Source organism: Polyodon spathula, chromosome 51 (genome assembly GCF_017654505.1).
Source record: "Polyodon spathula isolate WHYD16114869_AA chromosome 51, ASM1765450v1, whole genome shotgun sequence".
NCBI classification, from domain to species: domain Eukaryota; kingdom Metazoa; phylum Chordata; class Actinopteri; order Acipenseriformes; family Polyodontidae; genus Polyodon; species Polyodon spathula.
This window is the reverse complement of record NC_054584.1, coordinates 519,040-533,231: the sequence shown is the minus strand read 5'-3', so window position 1 is coordinate 533,231 and position 14,192 is coordinate 519,040. Positions and strand designations below refer to the sequence as shown.

General features: G+C 48.7%; 2 protein-coding genes across 7 annotated transcripts in view; one reads left to right on the top strand and one right to left on the bottom strand.

Annotated features, from left to right (window-relative positions):
* The window catches only part of ca14 (carbonic anhydrase XIV), a 9,258-nt gene extending 2,116 nt beyond the window's left edge, over positions 1-7,142 (top strand). For 2 of the 4 annotated variants that reach the window (XM_041238931.1, XM_041238928.1), the window contains 8 exons: positions 480-613; positions 987-1,082; positions 1,561-1,627; positions 2,260-2,417; positions 2,722-2,848; positions 5,287-5,313; positions 5,436-5,520; positions 6,879-7,142. In XM_041238931.1, coding sequence (XP_041094865.1) covers positions 480-613; positions 987-1,082; positions 1,561-1,627; positions 2,260-2,417; positions 2,722-2,848; positions 5,287-5,313; positions 5,436-5,520; positions 6,879-6,975 — 791 coding nt within the window. In that variant the 3' untranslated portion in view covers positions 6,976-7,142. The remainder of the gene's footprint in view (positions 1-479; positions 614-986; positions 1,083-1,560; positions 1,628-2,259; positions 2,418-2,721; positions 2,849-5,286; positions 5,314-5,435; positions 5,521-6,878) is intronic. The other 2 variants (XM_041238930.1, XM_041238932.1) reach the window with 2 other exon arrangements.
* A 495-nt stretch (positions 7,143-7,637) lies between these two features.
* Positions 7,638-13,355, bottom strand: LOC121306989 (gamma-secretase subunit APH-1A-like). Of its 3 annotated transcripts, none has more exons than XM_041239044.1 (7): positions 13,100-13,353; positions 12,178-12,348; positions 11,715-11,788; positions 10,951-11,073; positions 10,268-10,395; positions 9,304-9,506; positions 7,638-9,115 (listed from the first exon to the last, which is right to left on the bottom strand). In XM_041239044.1, exons 1-7 carry the CDS (start codon positions 13,210-13,212, stop codon positions 9,100-9,102), a joined length of 828 nt encoding a protein of 275 aa, XP_041094978.1. In that variant the 5' UTR covers positions 13,213-13,353; the 3' UTR covers positions 7,638-9,099. The 3 variants fall into 3 exon arrangements, with proteins under 3 accessions (XP_041094978.1, XP_041094979.1, XP_041094980.1); XM_041239045.1 differs by having other exon boundaries at positions 9,383-9,506; positions 13,100-13,351; XM_041239046.1 differs by lacking the exon at positions 10,951-11,073 and having other exon boundaries at positions 13,100-13,355.
* Positions 13,356-14,192: the final 837 nt, after the last annotated feature.

The following is a 14,192-nucleotide window of genomic DNA, read 5'->3' as shown; positions in this document are numbered from 1 at the left end:
ACAATGCTTCCCTATGCTTTACCAGACCTCTCTGTGCTTTACAATGCTTCCCTATGCTTTACCAGACCTCTTTGTGCTTTACAATACTTCCCTATGCTTTACCAGACCTCTCTGTGCTTTACAATGTTTGTCTATGCTCTACCCTGCTGTCACTGTGCTGTGCTGTCTCTGTGGGACTCTGTTCGAAGGTTGCCAGGTTTGCAGTCCTGGCTGTTGGACAGATCTGACCCAGATGGTCTTCAGGAAGCAGGCAGAGGGGCCCGGTGAGAAGAGAGGAGAGGAACGGAGCCACGCTGTGTGTGTGTGTGTGTGTGTGTGTGTGTGTGTGTGTGTCTGACTATCCTTACCTTTTTATATTATTGATCAAATATCCTCTCTCCTCTCTCTCCTCTCCCCCTCCCCACTCCCCACTCTCTTACCTCCCCACTCTCTCCTCTCCTCTCCTTTCTCCCCTCTCCTCCCTTTCCTCTCCTCTCCAGTTGAGATGTCTCTGCCGGGCTCCATGTCTCTATCTCGCAGGTTCACTGCTGCCCAGCTGCACCTGCACTGGGGGAGCGGGGGTAACGGGGCGGGGTCGGAGCACCTCATCGACTGGCAGGCCAGCCCGGCCGAGGTGGGTACCCCCAAACTGTGATGGTGTGTGCTGTGTGTGTGTGTATTGTTTTGTGATGGTGCATGCTGGGTATGTGTATTGTTTTGTGATGGTGCGTGCTGTGTGTGTATCGTTTTGTGATGGTGCATGCTGTGTGTGTGTATCGTTTTGTGATGGTGCGTGCTGAGTGTGTGTATTATTTTGTGATGGTGCATGCTGTGTGTGTATTATTTTGTGATGGTGAGTGCTGTGTGTATTATTTTGTGATGGTGCATGCTTTGTGTGTGTATTGTTTTGTGATGGTGCGTGCTGTGTGTGTATTGTTTTGTGATGGTGCATGCTGTGTGTGTATTGTTTTGTGATGGTGTGTGCTGTTGTTTTCACTCCTCTCAAGCTGCATGTGGTGCATTTCAACTCGGAGAAATATCCCAACGTCAGTGTAGCGAGGAACCAATCAGACGGGCTGGCAGTGCTGGGCATTCTCATTGAGGTGAGTGCAGGCAGGGAGGCAGTGTGACAGCACAGAGACCTGGGAAGCACAGTAAAGCACAGATAGGTCTGGTAAAGCACAGGGAAGCATTGTAAAGCACAGAGAGGTCTGGTAAAGCACAGGGAAGCATTGTAAAGCACAGAGAGGTCTGGTAAAGCATAGGGAAGCATTGTAAAGCACAGAGAGGTCTGGTAAAGCATAGGGAAGCATTGCAAAGCACAGAGAGGTCTGGTAAAGCACAGGGAAGCATTGTAAAGCACAGAGAGGTCTGGTAAAGCATAGGGAAGCATTGTAAAGCACAGAGAGGTCTGGTAAAGCATAGGGAAGCATTGCAAAGCACAGAGAGGTCTGGTAAAGCACAGGGAAGCATTGTAAAGCACAGAGAGGTCTGGTAAAGCATATTAATAAACATGGCAAAGCAGGGTAAAAGGACTGTGATAAATTTTTCTAAGGGACACTCTGTCCTCTTGCTGTGCAGGTGGGAGAGGAGACAAACCCAGCCTACGAGAAGATATTCAACTACCTGGGCTATGTGAAGTACGCAGGCAAGTGCATCTCCATTGCAATGATAATAATAATAATAATAATAATAATAATAATAATAAATAATAATAATAATAATAATAATAATAATGTCGTGGCACCTGTACATTAAAGATTATGTTCCAGTTCAGTCGAACCTTTCCCATGGTTTGCTGCAGCCCTGGCTGCCTGCAGCAGAGGGTGCTGTTGCACACAGCGCCACGCTTGGAACAGGTCTGTGTGGAACATTATTATTAATTATTAATTAAACTGGTCATTCAGCAGACGCTTTGATCCAAAGTGACTCGCAGAGACCAGGGGGGTGAACTCTGCATCATCAACAACTGCTGCTGCTGCTGCAGAGTCACTTGCTGCTGCTGCTGCAGAGTCTCTTCCAATAGGACCTCGTTTGTTTCACGTCTCATCTGAAGGACGGAGCACAAGGAGGTGAAGTGACTCGCTCAGGTTCTCACACACACACAGGGAGTCAGTGGCTGAGCCGGGATTTGAACCTCCTGGTATCAAGCCCCCTTTCTCTAGCTTCTGGAGCAGCGAGCCTCCCTGTAATCCACAGCGCGTGCGTCGCTGCGCCTCAGTGAGGCTGCTGAGTGGTGCTGGTAATAGTCTGTCTCTCCGTCCTGGTCCTCCTCTCCAGGTCAGAAGGTGCTGCTCCCCTCCTTCGATGTCGGGGCCCTGCTCCCCGAGCGCCTCGATCGATTCTTCCGTTACAACGGCTCCCTGACCACGCCCCCCTGCTTCCAGAGCGTGCAGTGGACCGTCTTCCACCAGAAGGTGTCGCTCTCGCGGTCGCAGGTACAGCAGAGACAGACGGGAATAATTGAAGAGAGAGAGAGCATCCTGTCTCAGTGTGACGTCTTTCTCATTGGATACCAGCTCTCTGATGCAAACTAGTTGAAATGATCCGACACGATCGCATGCTAACGATCTCACGCTAACGATCTCACACTAACAATCTGACACAAGCTAACGATTACCCCTTCACTACCCTGAGTGTGTTCCCTATCCATCTATGCACTACCTGTCTTCTCAATGTATAATGCACTGGACAGCACAGGGTGACACCCCCCCCCCCCCTCCCCCCTCTCCTCTGATGCAGATTGAGAAGCTGCGGACCACTCTGCTGTCCTCGGAGCTCGGGGTCCTGCCTCCAACCCCCCTCGTGGACAACTTCCGCGCGCCCCAACCCCTGAACCAGAGAGTGGTGCTCGTGTCTTTCCCATTGGGTGAGTCCGAGAACCCCCAAATACAACAATCATTGGGAAGGGTATAGTGAGCACACTGGGGTCCCATTCTACCAGCCTCACCCCATTGCAGTGCTATTGAAGATCATTGGGAAGGGTATAGTGAGCACACTGGGGTCCCATTCTACCAGCCTCACGGAAGGGTATAGTGAGCACACTGGGGTCCCATTCAGTGCTATTGAAGATCATTGGGAAGGGTATAGTGAGCACACTGGGGTCCCATTCTACCAGCCTCACCCCATTGCAGTGCTATTGAAGATCATTGGGAAGGGTATAGTGAGCACACTGGGGTCCCATTCTACCAGCCTCACCCCATTGCAGTGCTATTGAAGATCATTGGGAAGGGTATAGTGAGCACACTGGGGTCCCATTCTACCAGCCTCACCCCATTGCAGTGCTATTGAAGATCATTGGGAAGGGTATAGTGAGCACACTGGGGTCCCATTCTACCAGCCTCACCCCATTGCAGTGCTATTGAAGATCATTGGGAAGGGTATAGTGAGCACACTGGGGTCCCATTCTACCAGCCTCACCCCATTGCAGTGCTATTGAAGATCATTGGGAAGGGTATAGTGAGCACACTGGGGTCCCATTCTACCAGCCTCACCCCATTGCAGTGCTATTGAAGATCATTGGGAAGGGTATAGTGAGCACACTGGGGTCCCATTCTACCAGCCTCACCCCATTGCAGTGCTATTGAAGATCATTGGGAAGGGTATAGTGAGCATGCTGCAGTCATGGCAGCCTCACCCCATTGCAGTGCTATTGAAGATCATTGGGAAGGGTATAGTGAGCATGCTGCAGTCATGGCAGCCTCACCCCATTGCAGTGCTATTGAAGATCATTGGGAAGGGTATAGTGAGCAGCCTGGCAGCATTCACCCCATTGCAGTGCTATTGAAGATCATTGGGAAGGGTATAGTGAGCATGCTGCAGTCATGGCAGCCTCCCCCCATTGCAGTGCTATTGAAGATCATTGGGAAGGGTATAGTGAGCATGCTGCAGTCATGGCAGCCTCCCCCCATTGCAGCTGCACTATACTTGTGCTCCCATTGCCCCTCAGTCTAACACAGAGCCATTGCATTGTGATTGCAGATGCTTTGGCAACGGTATCAATGTTTGTTTTGTTTTGTGCTAATGCAGTGTGTTTGGGGAGCGAGGGGGTGGGGGGCGCTCTGAAATCAGGACGCTGTTCAAAGTACTGTGGGAATCCGGTCCAAGCCAATGGGGTGGTTGCATCAGCCTAGAGGAACAATGACCTGTGTGTCCAAACCCACATCCTGATTAGGGGCTCAACCTGATCAGCGTTTTCAAACAAAGCTGTTTCACAAACTGGACAAGCAGCTGAGCTGCTAATCTGCTCCAGAGTTCAAAACAAAATCCCTTCGTCGCTTTGGATTGGCACCACAGAAAACTTGGACAGCCGTTTTGCTTCATGCTTTTTCCAGGGTTCTGCAATGCATTTAAAATAGCATTGCTTGCCATGTTTAGAAATATGCTTTACCAGACCTCTCTGTGTTTACAATGCTTCCCTGTGCTTTACCAGACCTCTCTGTGCTTTACAATGCTTCCCTATGCTTTACCAGACCTCTCTGTGTTTACAATGCTTCCCTGTGCTTTACCAGACCTCTCTGTGCTTTACAATGCTTCCCTATGCTTTACCAGCCTCTCTGTGCTTTACAATGCTTCCCTATGCTTTACCAGACCTCTCTGTGCTTTACAATGCTTCCCTATGCTTTACCAGACCTCTCTGTGTTTACAATGCTTCCCTGTGCTTTACCAGACCTCTCTGTGCTTTACAATGCTTCCCTATGCTTTACCAGACCTCTCTGTGCTTTACAATGCTTCCCTGTGCTTTACCAGACCTCTCTGTGCTTTACAATGCTTCCCTGTGCTTTACCAGACCTCTCTGTGCTTTACAATGCTTCCCTATGCTTTACCAGACCTCTCTGTGCTTTACAATGCTTCCCTGTGCTTTACCAGCCCTCTCTGTGCTTTACAATGCTTCCCTGTGCTTTACCAGCCCTCTCTGTGCTTTACAATGCTTCCCTGTGCTTTACCAGACCTCTCTGTGCTTTACAATGCTTCCCTGTGCTTTACCAGACCTCTCTGTGCTTTACAATGCTTCCCTGTGCTTTACAATGCTTCCCTGTGCTTTACCAGACCTCTCTGTGCTTTACAATGCTTCCCTGTGCTTTACCAGACCTCTCTGTGCTTTACAATGCTTCCCTGTGCTTTACCAGACCTCTCTGTGCTTTACAATGCTTCCCTGTGCTTTACCAGACCTCTCTGTGCTTTATCACCCTTTGCAGTGCTTTTACTGTGGGAAATGTTCCCTCCAGTCCAGGGCAAGCTCTCATACAGTTTATCTGTGCATTAAAATTAATTTTTAATATGATCCTTTTTTATCATGTGCTACAGCAGATGCCAGAGTTGTATATTCGATTGGTAAGTCATTGCATCGTTATTATTATTATTTTTGATATGATTTTACTGTGCTGTTTGGAAAGGACCGATGTTGAAATGAGATGTGTGGTCATTATAATTGTGTGTGTTTGTTTTCTTGACAGGGGAGATCTTTGCTGTCATCGCTGGCATCCTGTTCGGGGCTCTGGGAATCATTCTAACGGCTCACTTTCTTATCAAAGGCATACGGTAAGCGCAGCCTCTCTCCCCCCTGCCTGTATACAGGGAGCAGCAGATCAGCCCCGGTCTAAAGAAGAGGACCGGAGACTGAAGCGCAGTGAACGGTCTCTAGCGATGCCCCTATTGAAGTTCAGATTTGGGGAGGAGGATGAACACAAGAAATCAAACGAGCACGAGAAACCAAACAAACACGAGAAATCAAACTAGCACTGAAACCGCCACATTTGAACAGCAGTGTAAAGACGACCCTGCGGGCAGCATGTTTCACATTTGAACAGCAGTGTAAAGATGACCCTGCGGGCAGCTTGTTTCACATTTGAACAGCAGTGTAAAGACGACCCTGCGGGCAGCGTGTTTCACATTTGAACAGCAGTGTAAAGACGACCCTGCGGGCAGCGTGTTTCACATTTGAACAGCAGTGTAAAGACGACCCTGCGGGCAGCGTGTTTCACATTTGAACAGCAGTGTAAAGACGACCCTGCGGGCAGCATGTTTCACATTTGAACGGCAGTGGAAAGATGACTCTGCGGGCGTGTTTCACATTTGAACAGCAGTGTAAAGACGACCCTGCGGGCAGCATGTTTCACATTTGAACAGCAGTGTAAAGACGACCCTGCGGGCAGCGTGTTTCACATTTGAACGGCAGTGGAAAGATGACTCTGCGGGCAGAGTGTTTCACAGCAGTGGAAAGACGACCCTGCGGGCAGCGTGTTTCACATTTGAACAGCAGTGTAAAGACGACCCTGCGGGCAGCGTGTTTCACATTTGAACGGCAGTGTAAAGATGACCCTGCGGGCAGCAGTGTAAAGACGACCCTGCGGGCAGCGTGTTTCACATTTGAACAGCACACCCTGCGGGCAGCGTGTTTCACATTTGAACAGCAGTGTAAAGACGACCCTGCGGGCAGCGTGTTTCACATTTGAACAGCAGTGTAAAACGACCCTGCGGGCAGCGTGTTTCACATTTGTGTTTCACATTTGAACGGCAGTGTAAAGATGACCCTGCGGGCAGCGTGTTTCACATTTGAACAGCAGTGTAAAGACGACCCTGCGGGCAGCGTGTTTCACATTTGAACAGCAGTGTAAAGACGACCCTGCGGGCAGCGTGTTTCACATTTGAACGGCAGTGGAAAGATGACTCTGCGGGCAGTGTTTCACATTTGAACAGCATGAAAGGCACTCATGCGGGCAGAAGGTGTTTCACATTTGAACGGCAGCACGAAAGAGACCTGCGGGCAACGTGTTTCGGAAACGAGCGGCAGAAAACGACGCCACACACTATTTCACAGCTATACACTTACTCTGCATCACACGGATGAAATTATTACTATTATTATTAATTAATTAATTTATTTATTTTCAAAACAGGTCCAAAAAACACAGAGAGCCCAAACAGGAAGTGATTTACAAAGCCTGTAACCCAGAAGAGGAAGTTGTCCAACAGCAGGAACAGCAACAGCCTTGAACTTTCACCTTTGACCAGGACAATGTATACATATTTTTTTGTTTTTGATTATATATATATCACAGGGTAATGGCTAATAATCAGGACATTATCCTTATTAGAGTCTGAGAAGCAGTGCCAATATTGTAATTATAGTATTAAATGAGTCATTTAGCAGACACTTTTGTTCAAAGCGACTTGCAGAGACCAGGGGGGTGAACTCTGCATCACCTGCAGAGTCTCTTCCAATAGGACCTCGTTTGTTTTATGTCTCGTCCGAAGGACGGAGCACAAGGAGGTGAAGTGACTCGCTCAGGGTCACACACACACACACACACACACACACACAGGGAGTCAGTGACTGAGCTGGGATTTGATCCTGCTGGTCTCAAGACCCCTTTTCTCTAGCCTCTGGAGCAGCCAGCCTGCCCAGTCACTTTCCATAGGGATGTATTCACGCTGTGAACGCTTTGCCTCGGCTCCAGATCAGACACTGCCCGTGTGAAGTTATATAACGCAACTCACAATAACAGAAGGCATGCCGAGTGCTCTCCACATATCACTCTACAGCTAGAAACAAAAGATGCATGTGTATTATTAACGCTGTTACCATTATTATAATATGCATGTGTGCACACGTGGCTGACTGTTGATGTAAATTATAAATCATAAATACATTCTGCTTAAATTATAAACACCGATCCACGTATTTATTTTTTGATAAGGTCCAGTTTTGGAATACATTGTTCAGTGTCAGGAGAGAAAGACAGAGCGCTCTTGGCTTTGAGAGAAACACACAATGAAATACAGAGCTGGCTAACCCTGGACACAGCGTCTCTGATTACTGTGTGTTCAGCGAGGAGTGACTTCGTAAACGCACGCGTGCTCAAGGCATCCCGCAGTGTAATTCTGCGCAGCGCAGAGGACTTGGTGTGGAAACGGCGTGGCACGATACACTCAAGCACAGGTTTGGTTAAGGTTTGTATCACGCGAACGGGTTTCCACGCTTACTGCATTGCAACCGCGCATGAAAACACTGTGAGCGGGCAAACTTCAACAGAGAACCCAGAAAAAAAATCAACCAGCACAGAGAGAAATAAAAACAAACACCTTCTAGTAAAACAAACACACACACAAAAGCCTTTAACAGCACCCATGTATTTATTTATTTATTTTTTTACATGATTTACTAAACGTACATCCGTTTAGTTGTATTCACAAAGCCACCCTGTCCTGCGCGGAGAGCGGAGACGCAGGCTCCCTGCAGCTTCGTGATCACGGGTAGTTTGTTCTTGCTTCCTCTTTGAAAGGCATCAGGCCAGATTTATCAAAGGGAGATTTGTACAGGGTTGGTTTGTCTTTTTTTTTTTTTTTTTTTTAAAGAAAAAAATAATACCGATTCTCTTCAAAAGAATCAAAAATGTTACATTAAATCCTTGTTCTTTACTATTCCACAGCGTTTGCAAACATTCTTTGATCCAAGACTGAGTCAACAGAACCCAAAACGCAGCAAAATAATAAATAATAATAATATTACAGGGGTCCTTCCAAACAGAGGAGGATGATGTCATGATGACTTCAGAACAGAACGTTCACACCCAGAGGTTCCACAGCGCCTCACTCAAATCTGGTCCATCCCTCCCCCCAAAAAAATACCAAACCGAAAACGTTCCGGGTTTCTCTCGAACCACGTCTCCCGACTCGAAACTTTATTCTTTAGGATGTGAAACCATCGCGGTGAACACCTCTGGAAATTTTTCTTCCCCTCCACCCCCCCAAACTAAAAATCAACGCTTGAAAACAAGAAATACAATTAAACAAAATATACGATCTCTCTCTCGCTCTGAAGTTATTTTTTTCTTCTGTGTACCGGCACCTCACCTCTGTCCATTGATGTGCAGCACAGCTCCCTCTGCTGGCCAAATCAGGAATAGCTGCGCTGGTTCCACTAAGTCCATTTTACAGGGCTGGGAATCAGACTCCTATTGCACAGCAGTGTCATCCAGTCTGATTCACAGCCCTGTTTTGTTGGTGGCCTTGTCCTCTCTGCAGTGCTACCCGTCTCAATTGCCTTTTTGAACGGGACAGGCACTTCCTTAGTCCTCCGAGGGAGCCTGGAGAGCTGAATAGACCACCACGCGATCGTCAATTTTCTGTTTGCCTGGCAGAGGAGAGGGGATCATGAGAAGGGAAAGCAGTTTGAAATATCACTGGCTTAACAAGGCCTCCTTTGCTCCCTGACTGCTCTTGCTGTCCTTCCAATCGCTTTGTGTCACTACCATAAACAAAGCTGGCTAGATTCTGCGAAGCTGCTTTATTCTCCTCCTCACCACCCCCCATCGTCTTTACCTGGCTTTGCTGAGCCTGTCCGGAGAGGAGAGCAGGAACACCTCACCCCTGTACCCCTGGCCCATGTCAGGGCACTCACATGTAAAGCAGCGCTGCAGGGTGCTGACGGACCCCCCCGCCGTGCTGAATGCCCACGCTGCCATGGCCGCAGTGAGGAGGTAGATCGGGACGAGACTCGTCTCATACCAGGGGCACAGGAAGGTCTGCAGAGAGACAGACAGGCAGGAGACCAGCGTTACAGCAGGTCAGTAATCAGACTCCTGCTGCACAGCAGTGTCACCCAGTCCAGGTTTCACTAGCAGCTTGATCAGCCCCAGTGTGTCTAGGGAACAAGCTCAGGTGTGTCTGATTATTAAACTCCCAGTGAAACCAGGACTGGATCACAGTGCTGTGCAGCGGGAGTCTGATTATTAAACTCCTAGTGAAAGCAGGACTGGATCACACTGCTGTGCAGCGGGAGTCTGATTATTAAACTCCTAGTGAAAGCAGGACTGGATCACACTGCTGTGCAGCGGGAGTCTCATTATTAAACTCCTAGTGAAAGCAGGACTGGATCACACTGCTGTGCAGCGGGAGTCTCATTATTAAACTCCTAGTGAAAGCAGGACTGGATCACACTGCTGTGCAGCGGGAGTCTGATTATTAAACTCCTAGTGAAAGCAGGACTGGATCACACTGCTGTGCAGCGGGAGTCTCATTATTAAACTCCTAGTGAAAGCAGGACTGGATCACACTGCTGTGCAGCGGGAGTGAATTAAACTCATAGTGAAAGCCAGGAAGAGCCTCCAGGTGCTGTGCAGCGGGAGTCTGATTCCCAACAACAGAGCTTCATGATATTTAGACTGACGCTGCAATTACTGTTTTTATTTATGTAAAAAATTAAAAATCAAATAAAAAAAACAAGATACTAAGAACACAGAAGCAAGAGCCTCCAGGCGCCAGTAAGAGGGAACTGGGATCTCACCAGTCCGGAGGTGACGAGATGGGAGACCACCACTGCGATACCAGCCAGCCACTTCCCCCGCTCGCAGGCGTCGAAAAAAATCACCCCCCAGAATGTGTGCAGGAGCACCAGCGCCATCGTGAGGAAAGCTGGGGTACAGCAGAGAGAGAGAGACAAGAGGGGGGAGAGTCAGCACAAAGCAACAAGAGGCACCCACACACACACTGGGGTACAGCAGAGAGAGAGACGAGAGGGGGGAGAGTCAGCACAAAGCAACAAGAGGCACCCACACACACACTGGGGTACAGCAGAGAGAGAGACGAGAGGGGGGAGAGTCAGCACAAAGCAACAGGAGGCACTCAAACACGCACGCAGCTCTGGCCACAAGTGATGCATCACCTAGAATTTTAGGATTGGGATGCAGCTCTCCGCAGAAACCAGGACGAGGCTCGCTGGTGTGGATCGGGGCTGGCTCACCATTCACAGTGAATTCACAAACAGCTGCTTGGGTTTGTGCTGCTTTTCTGAGACCCTGCGGAGAACAGCAATCCACACAGACCCAAGCAGCTGCTTCTGAATCCACTCTGAATGGTGAATCAGCCCCCCCCCGATCCACCCCAGCGAGCCTCGTCTGTGGAGAGCTGCATCCCAACACTCTAAATGCTCTGCTCTTGAACCCGTGTCCGAGGCCAGGCATCACTGACCGGAGGTGATGAAGAAGTGGGGCGAGTCTCCGTGTATCCCCACGATCCCGGGACCCAGCGAGTCCGTCAGGACGTTGACCCCCGAGAACGCGCCGCTGATCACCCCAAACGCCAGCCCCGACACTGAGCAGAAACACAGGGGGGCAACTTCACTGCACAATTAACACTAATTAAAATTGCAACCCATTCCAAGTGACTGATTGATCTTGAGTCAGCCATTGGATCCCAGCTATTCAGATTCACCTGCATGTGCTTTTACTGCAAGAAACCTGCAGGCTAGTTTACCAGCCCCCTCTGTGCTTTACAATGCTTTACCAGCCCTCTCTGTGCTTTACAATGCTTTACCAGCCCTCTCTGTGCTTTACCAGCCCTCTCTGTGCTTTACAATGCTTTACCAGCCCTCTCTGTGCTTTACCAGCCCTCTCTGTGCTTTACCAGCCCTCTCTGTGCTTTACCAGCCCTCTCTGTGCTTTACCAGCCCTCTCTGTGCTTTACAATGCTTTACCAGCCCTCTCTGTGCTTTACAATGCTTTACCAGCCCTCTCTGTGCTTTACAATGCTTCCCTGTGCTTTACCAGCCCTCTCTGTGCTTTACCAGCCCTCTCTGTGCTTTACAATGCTTTACCAGCCCTCTCTGTGCTTTACAATGCTTTACCAGACCTTTTTGTGCTTTCCAATGCTTGCCTATGCTTTCCCACACTGTCACCGAGCTGTGCTTTAACTGCAGGACAGTTCTAGGAAGGAAGCCTTGATGAGTCTCTTACCGTACGCCATCTGCTGGAGAGAGATGGGAGACCTGCCATTCTCACTGAGAGACGCTAGCCCTCGATCAGCCTTCCTAGAGAGAGAGAGAGAGAGAGAGAGAGAGAGGATTTAAATACAGTCCATTAAAATCATTACTAATGAGTCATTTTATCAGATGCCTTTATCCAAAGCGACTTGCAGAGACCAGGGGGGTGAACTCTGAATCATCAACAACTGCTGCTGCAGAGTCTCTTCCAATAGGACCTCGTTTGTTTGGCGTCTCATCCGAAGGACGGAGCACAAGGAGGTGAAGTGACTCGCTCAGGGTCTCACACACACACACAGGGAGTCAGTGACCGAGCCAGGATTTGAACCTCCTGGATTCAAGACCCCTTTCTCCAGCTTAAAAGCATCTATTAAAATGACTAATTCACCATCACCCTAATAATAATTATAATAAATTAGGCGGAATCGTTCACACACTTGAGCAGCTTGTAGTTGGCGAATCGGAAGGCCTCCTGCAGCAGCACCGACAGGGCCACCCCAAAAACAAGCAGCCCGGACTGGAGACTGGGGTTACCCTGATCACTGAGCTGCACCCCCACAAACCATACAAGAGAACCCAGCAGCACAGACACCAGCCAGAAGAACGACCTGGAGAGGAGAGGAGAGGGGGGAGGAGAGGAGAGGAGGGGGGGAGGGGAGGGGGGGGGGGGGGGGGGGGGGGAGGGGAATAAAATTAGCAAGTAGTTTTTTTTAAATATCTGATTAATTAAAGATTGAACACTTTTGGAAAGGGCAGGTTAATTAATAAAACACCTGGTAAACACACAGCGTGTAAAGCATTCAGATTGAGAAACATGAAAAGAATCTCAAGAGATGTAACAAACGACTGTGAAGCCTCTCGGTGTGTTCAAAGAACAACAACAACAACACAACAACACAACAATAACAATATCAATCAAGCAGCTTCACGCAGTCTTTTGGAAACGCGCGACACCTGTCGACTGATAAACAAGTTAAGAGAAATAAAGAAAAAGGATATTTTCCTGTAGAAGCGCATTTTAAACTGTGAGTGTGTGTCTATATATAATAGTTGTGCATTTTGCTAATTTTGAGAAAAGTAATAACAATGAGAATATCTTTCCGGCTCGTGTAAAAACATCGAGGCTGTAAATGAGAAAGATATCTACCGGTTACACGGTGCTGCCAACTAACCGAAACACCTCGACAAGAAACACCAAACAACAACAACAACACATTTACTACAACAACACCACCACAGAGCACAGAGCCGCCTTTCCTTGCGAGTGAAATTACGTTTATATCATGGTCTTCCAAACTGACACGCACACTAACAGCACCGGTCCCGCTTGCAAGTAACGATGCAGCGTTTCAAACGCACCCTGCAACGAGGATGATGACTCTCAACGGATCGGCCGCTACCGTCAGGATGAACAACGCGAACGCCGGGCCAAACGCGATGCAACTGCAGCCGAGAAACACAGGCAGCCCCATCGCCCGAGCAGCCCTCAACCCGAAAGCAGCCGGGGCGCGTCTCCCCTTCCTCTTGCAGCCGCACAGAAAGCAGCCCGGCCTGGGCGCGCCTAGCCTTCCCCTTCCAGCATGCCGCTGGATTCCTGCTTCAGATCTACAAGCACGGCGTCACGCCGGGGCGGGGATTACAAACACCGGACCAATCAGCTGCGCCAGCGCGACGACGGCACTGCCTTTGCCGAAGCCGTGGCCCAATAGGAGGAGGGGGGCGGGGCGGGACAGCGAGGAGGCCGCAGCTGCGTGTTCTGCTACTGCGCATGCGTGCCCCCCCGTTTACAGGTGCATTGTGGGAGTTGTAGTCTTTTTCTTTTTAACTTCGTATTTATAATTTCGTGGCACACACACGCGGAAAGTTTGTAAGTAAAATGTTGAATTGAGATATACATATACACACACACACACACACACACGCATACACATATAAAATATACAAATGAATAAACACATAAACTGAGAAAACAAAACCACAACTAAGAAAGCAGGCTGGGACGCGTTTCCGAGTTTAATTCAGCACAATATTATTTGAATTGTCAGTCTTGTGCAAGAAAACACAACAAACAAAAAAGTGACAATGCATTTCTAGTGTCGGTGTGAAACGTGTTGCTTTCCAGCGACAGTTTGTCCTGATTGGAAATGAAATAACCCGACCATCCCACCCATTGTAAAGCTCAGAGGGGTCTGGTAAAGCATAGGGAAGCATTGTAAAGCACAGAGAGGTCTGGTAAAGCATAGGGAAGCATTGTAAAGCACAGAGAGGTCTGGTAAAGCATAGGGAAGCATTGTAAAGCACAGAGAGGTCTGGTAAAGCACAGGGAAGCATTGTAAAGCACAGAGAGGTCTGGTAAAGCATAGGGAAGCATTGTAAAGCACAGAGAGGTCTGGTAAAGCATACTGATTAACAAGGCAAAGCAGATGAAACGATGGTATATGCAGAGTATAAT

Excerpts from the sequence above, each read along its gene's own strand:
- LOC121306989 (XM_041239044.1), bottom strand. The coding sequence starts at position 13,212 with ATGGGGCTGCCTGTGTTTCTCGGCTGCAGTTGCATCGCGTTTGGCCCG. Across the intron at positions 11,789-12,177 it reads GCCAACTACAAGCTGCTCAA|GAAGGCTGATCGAGGGCTAG; the intron begins GTGTGTGAACGA and ends CTCTCTCTCTAG. Across the intron at positions 9,507-10,267 it reads ATCTCGTCACCTCCGGACTG|ACCTTCCTGTGCCCCTGGTA; the intron begins GTGAGATCCCAG and ends GTCTCTCTGCAG.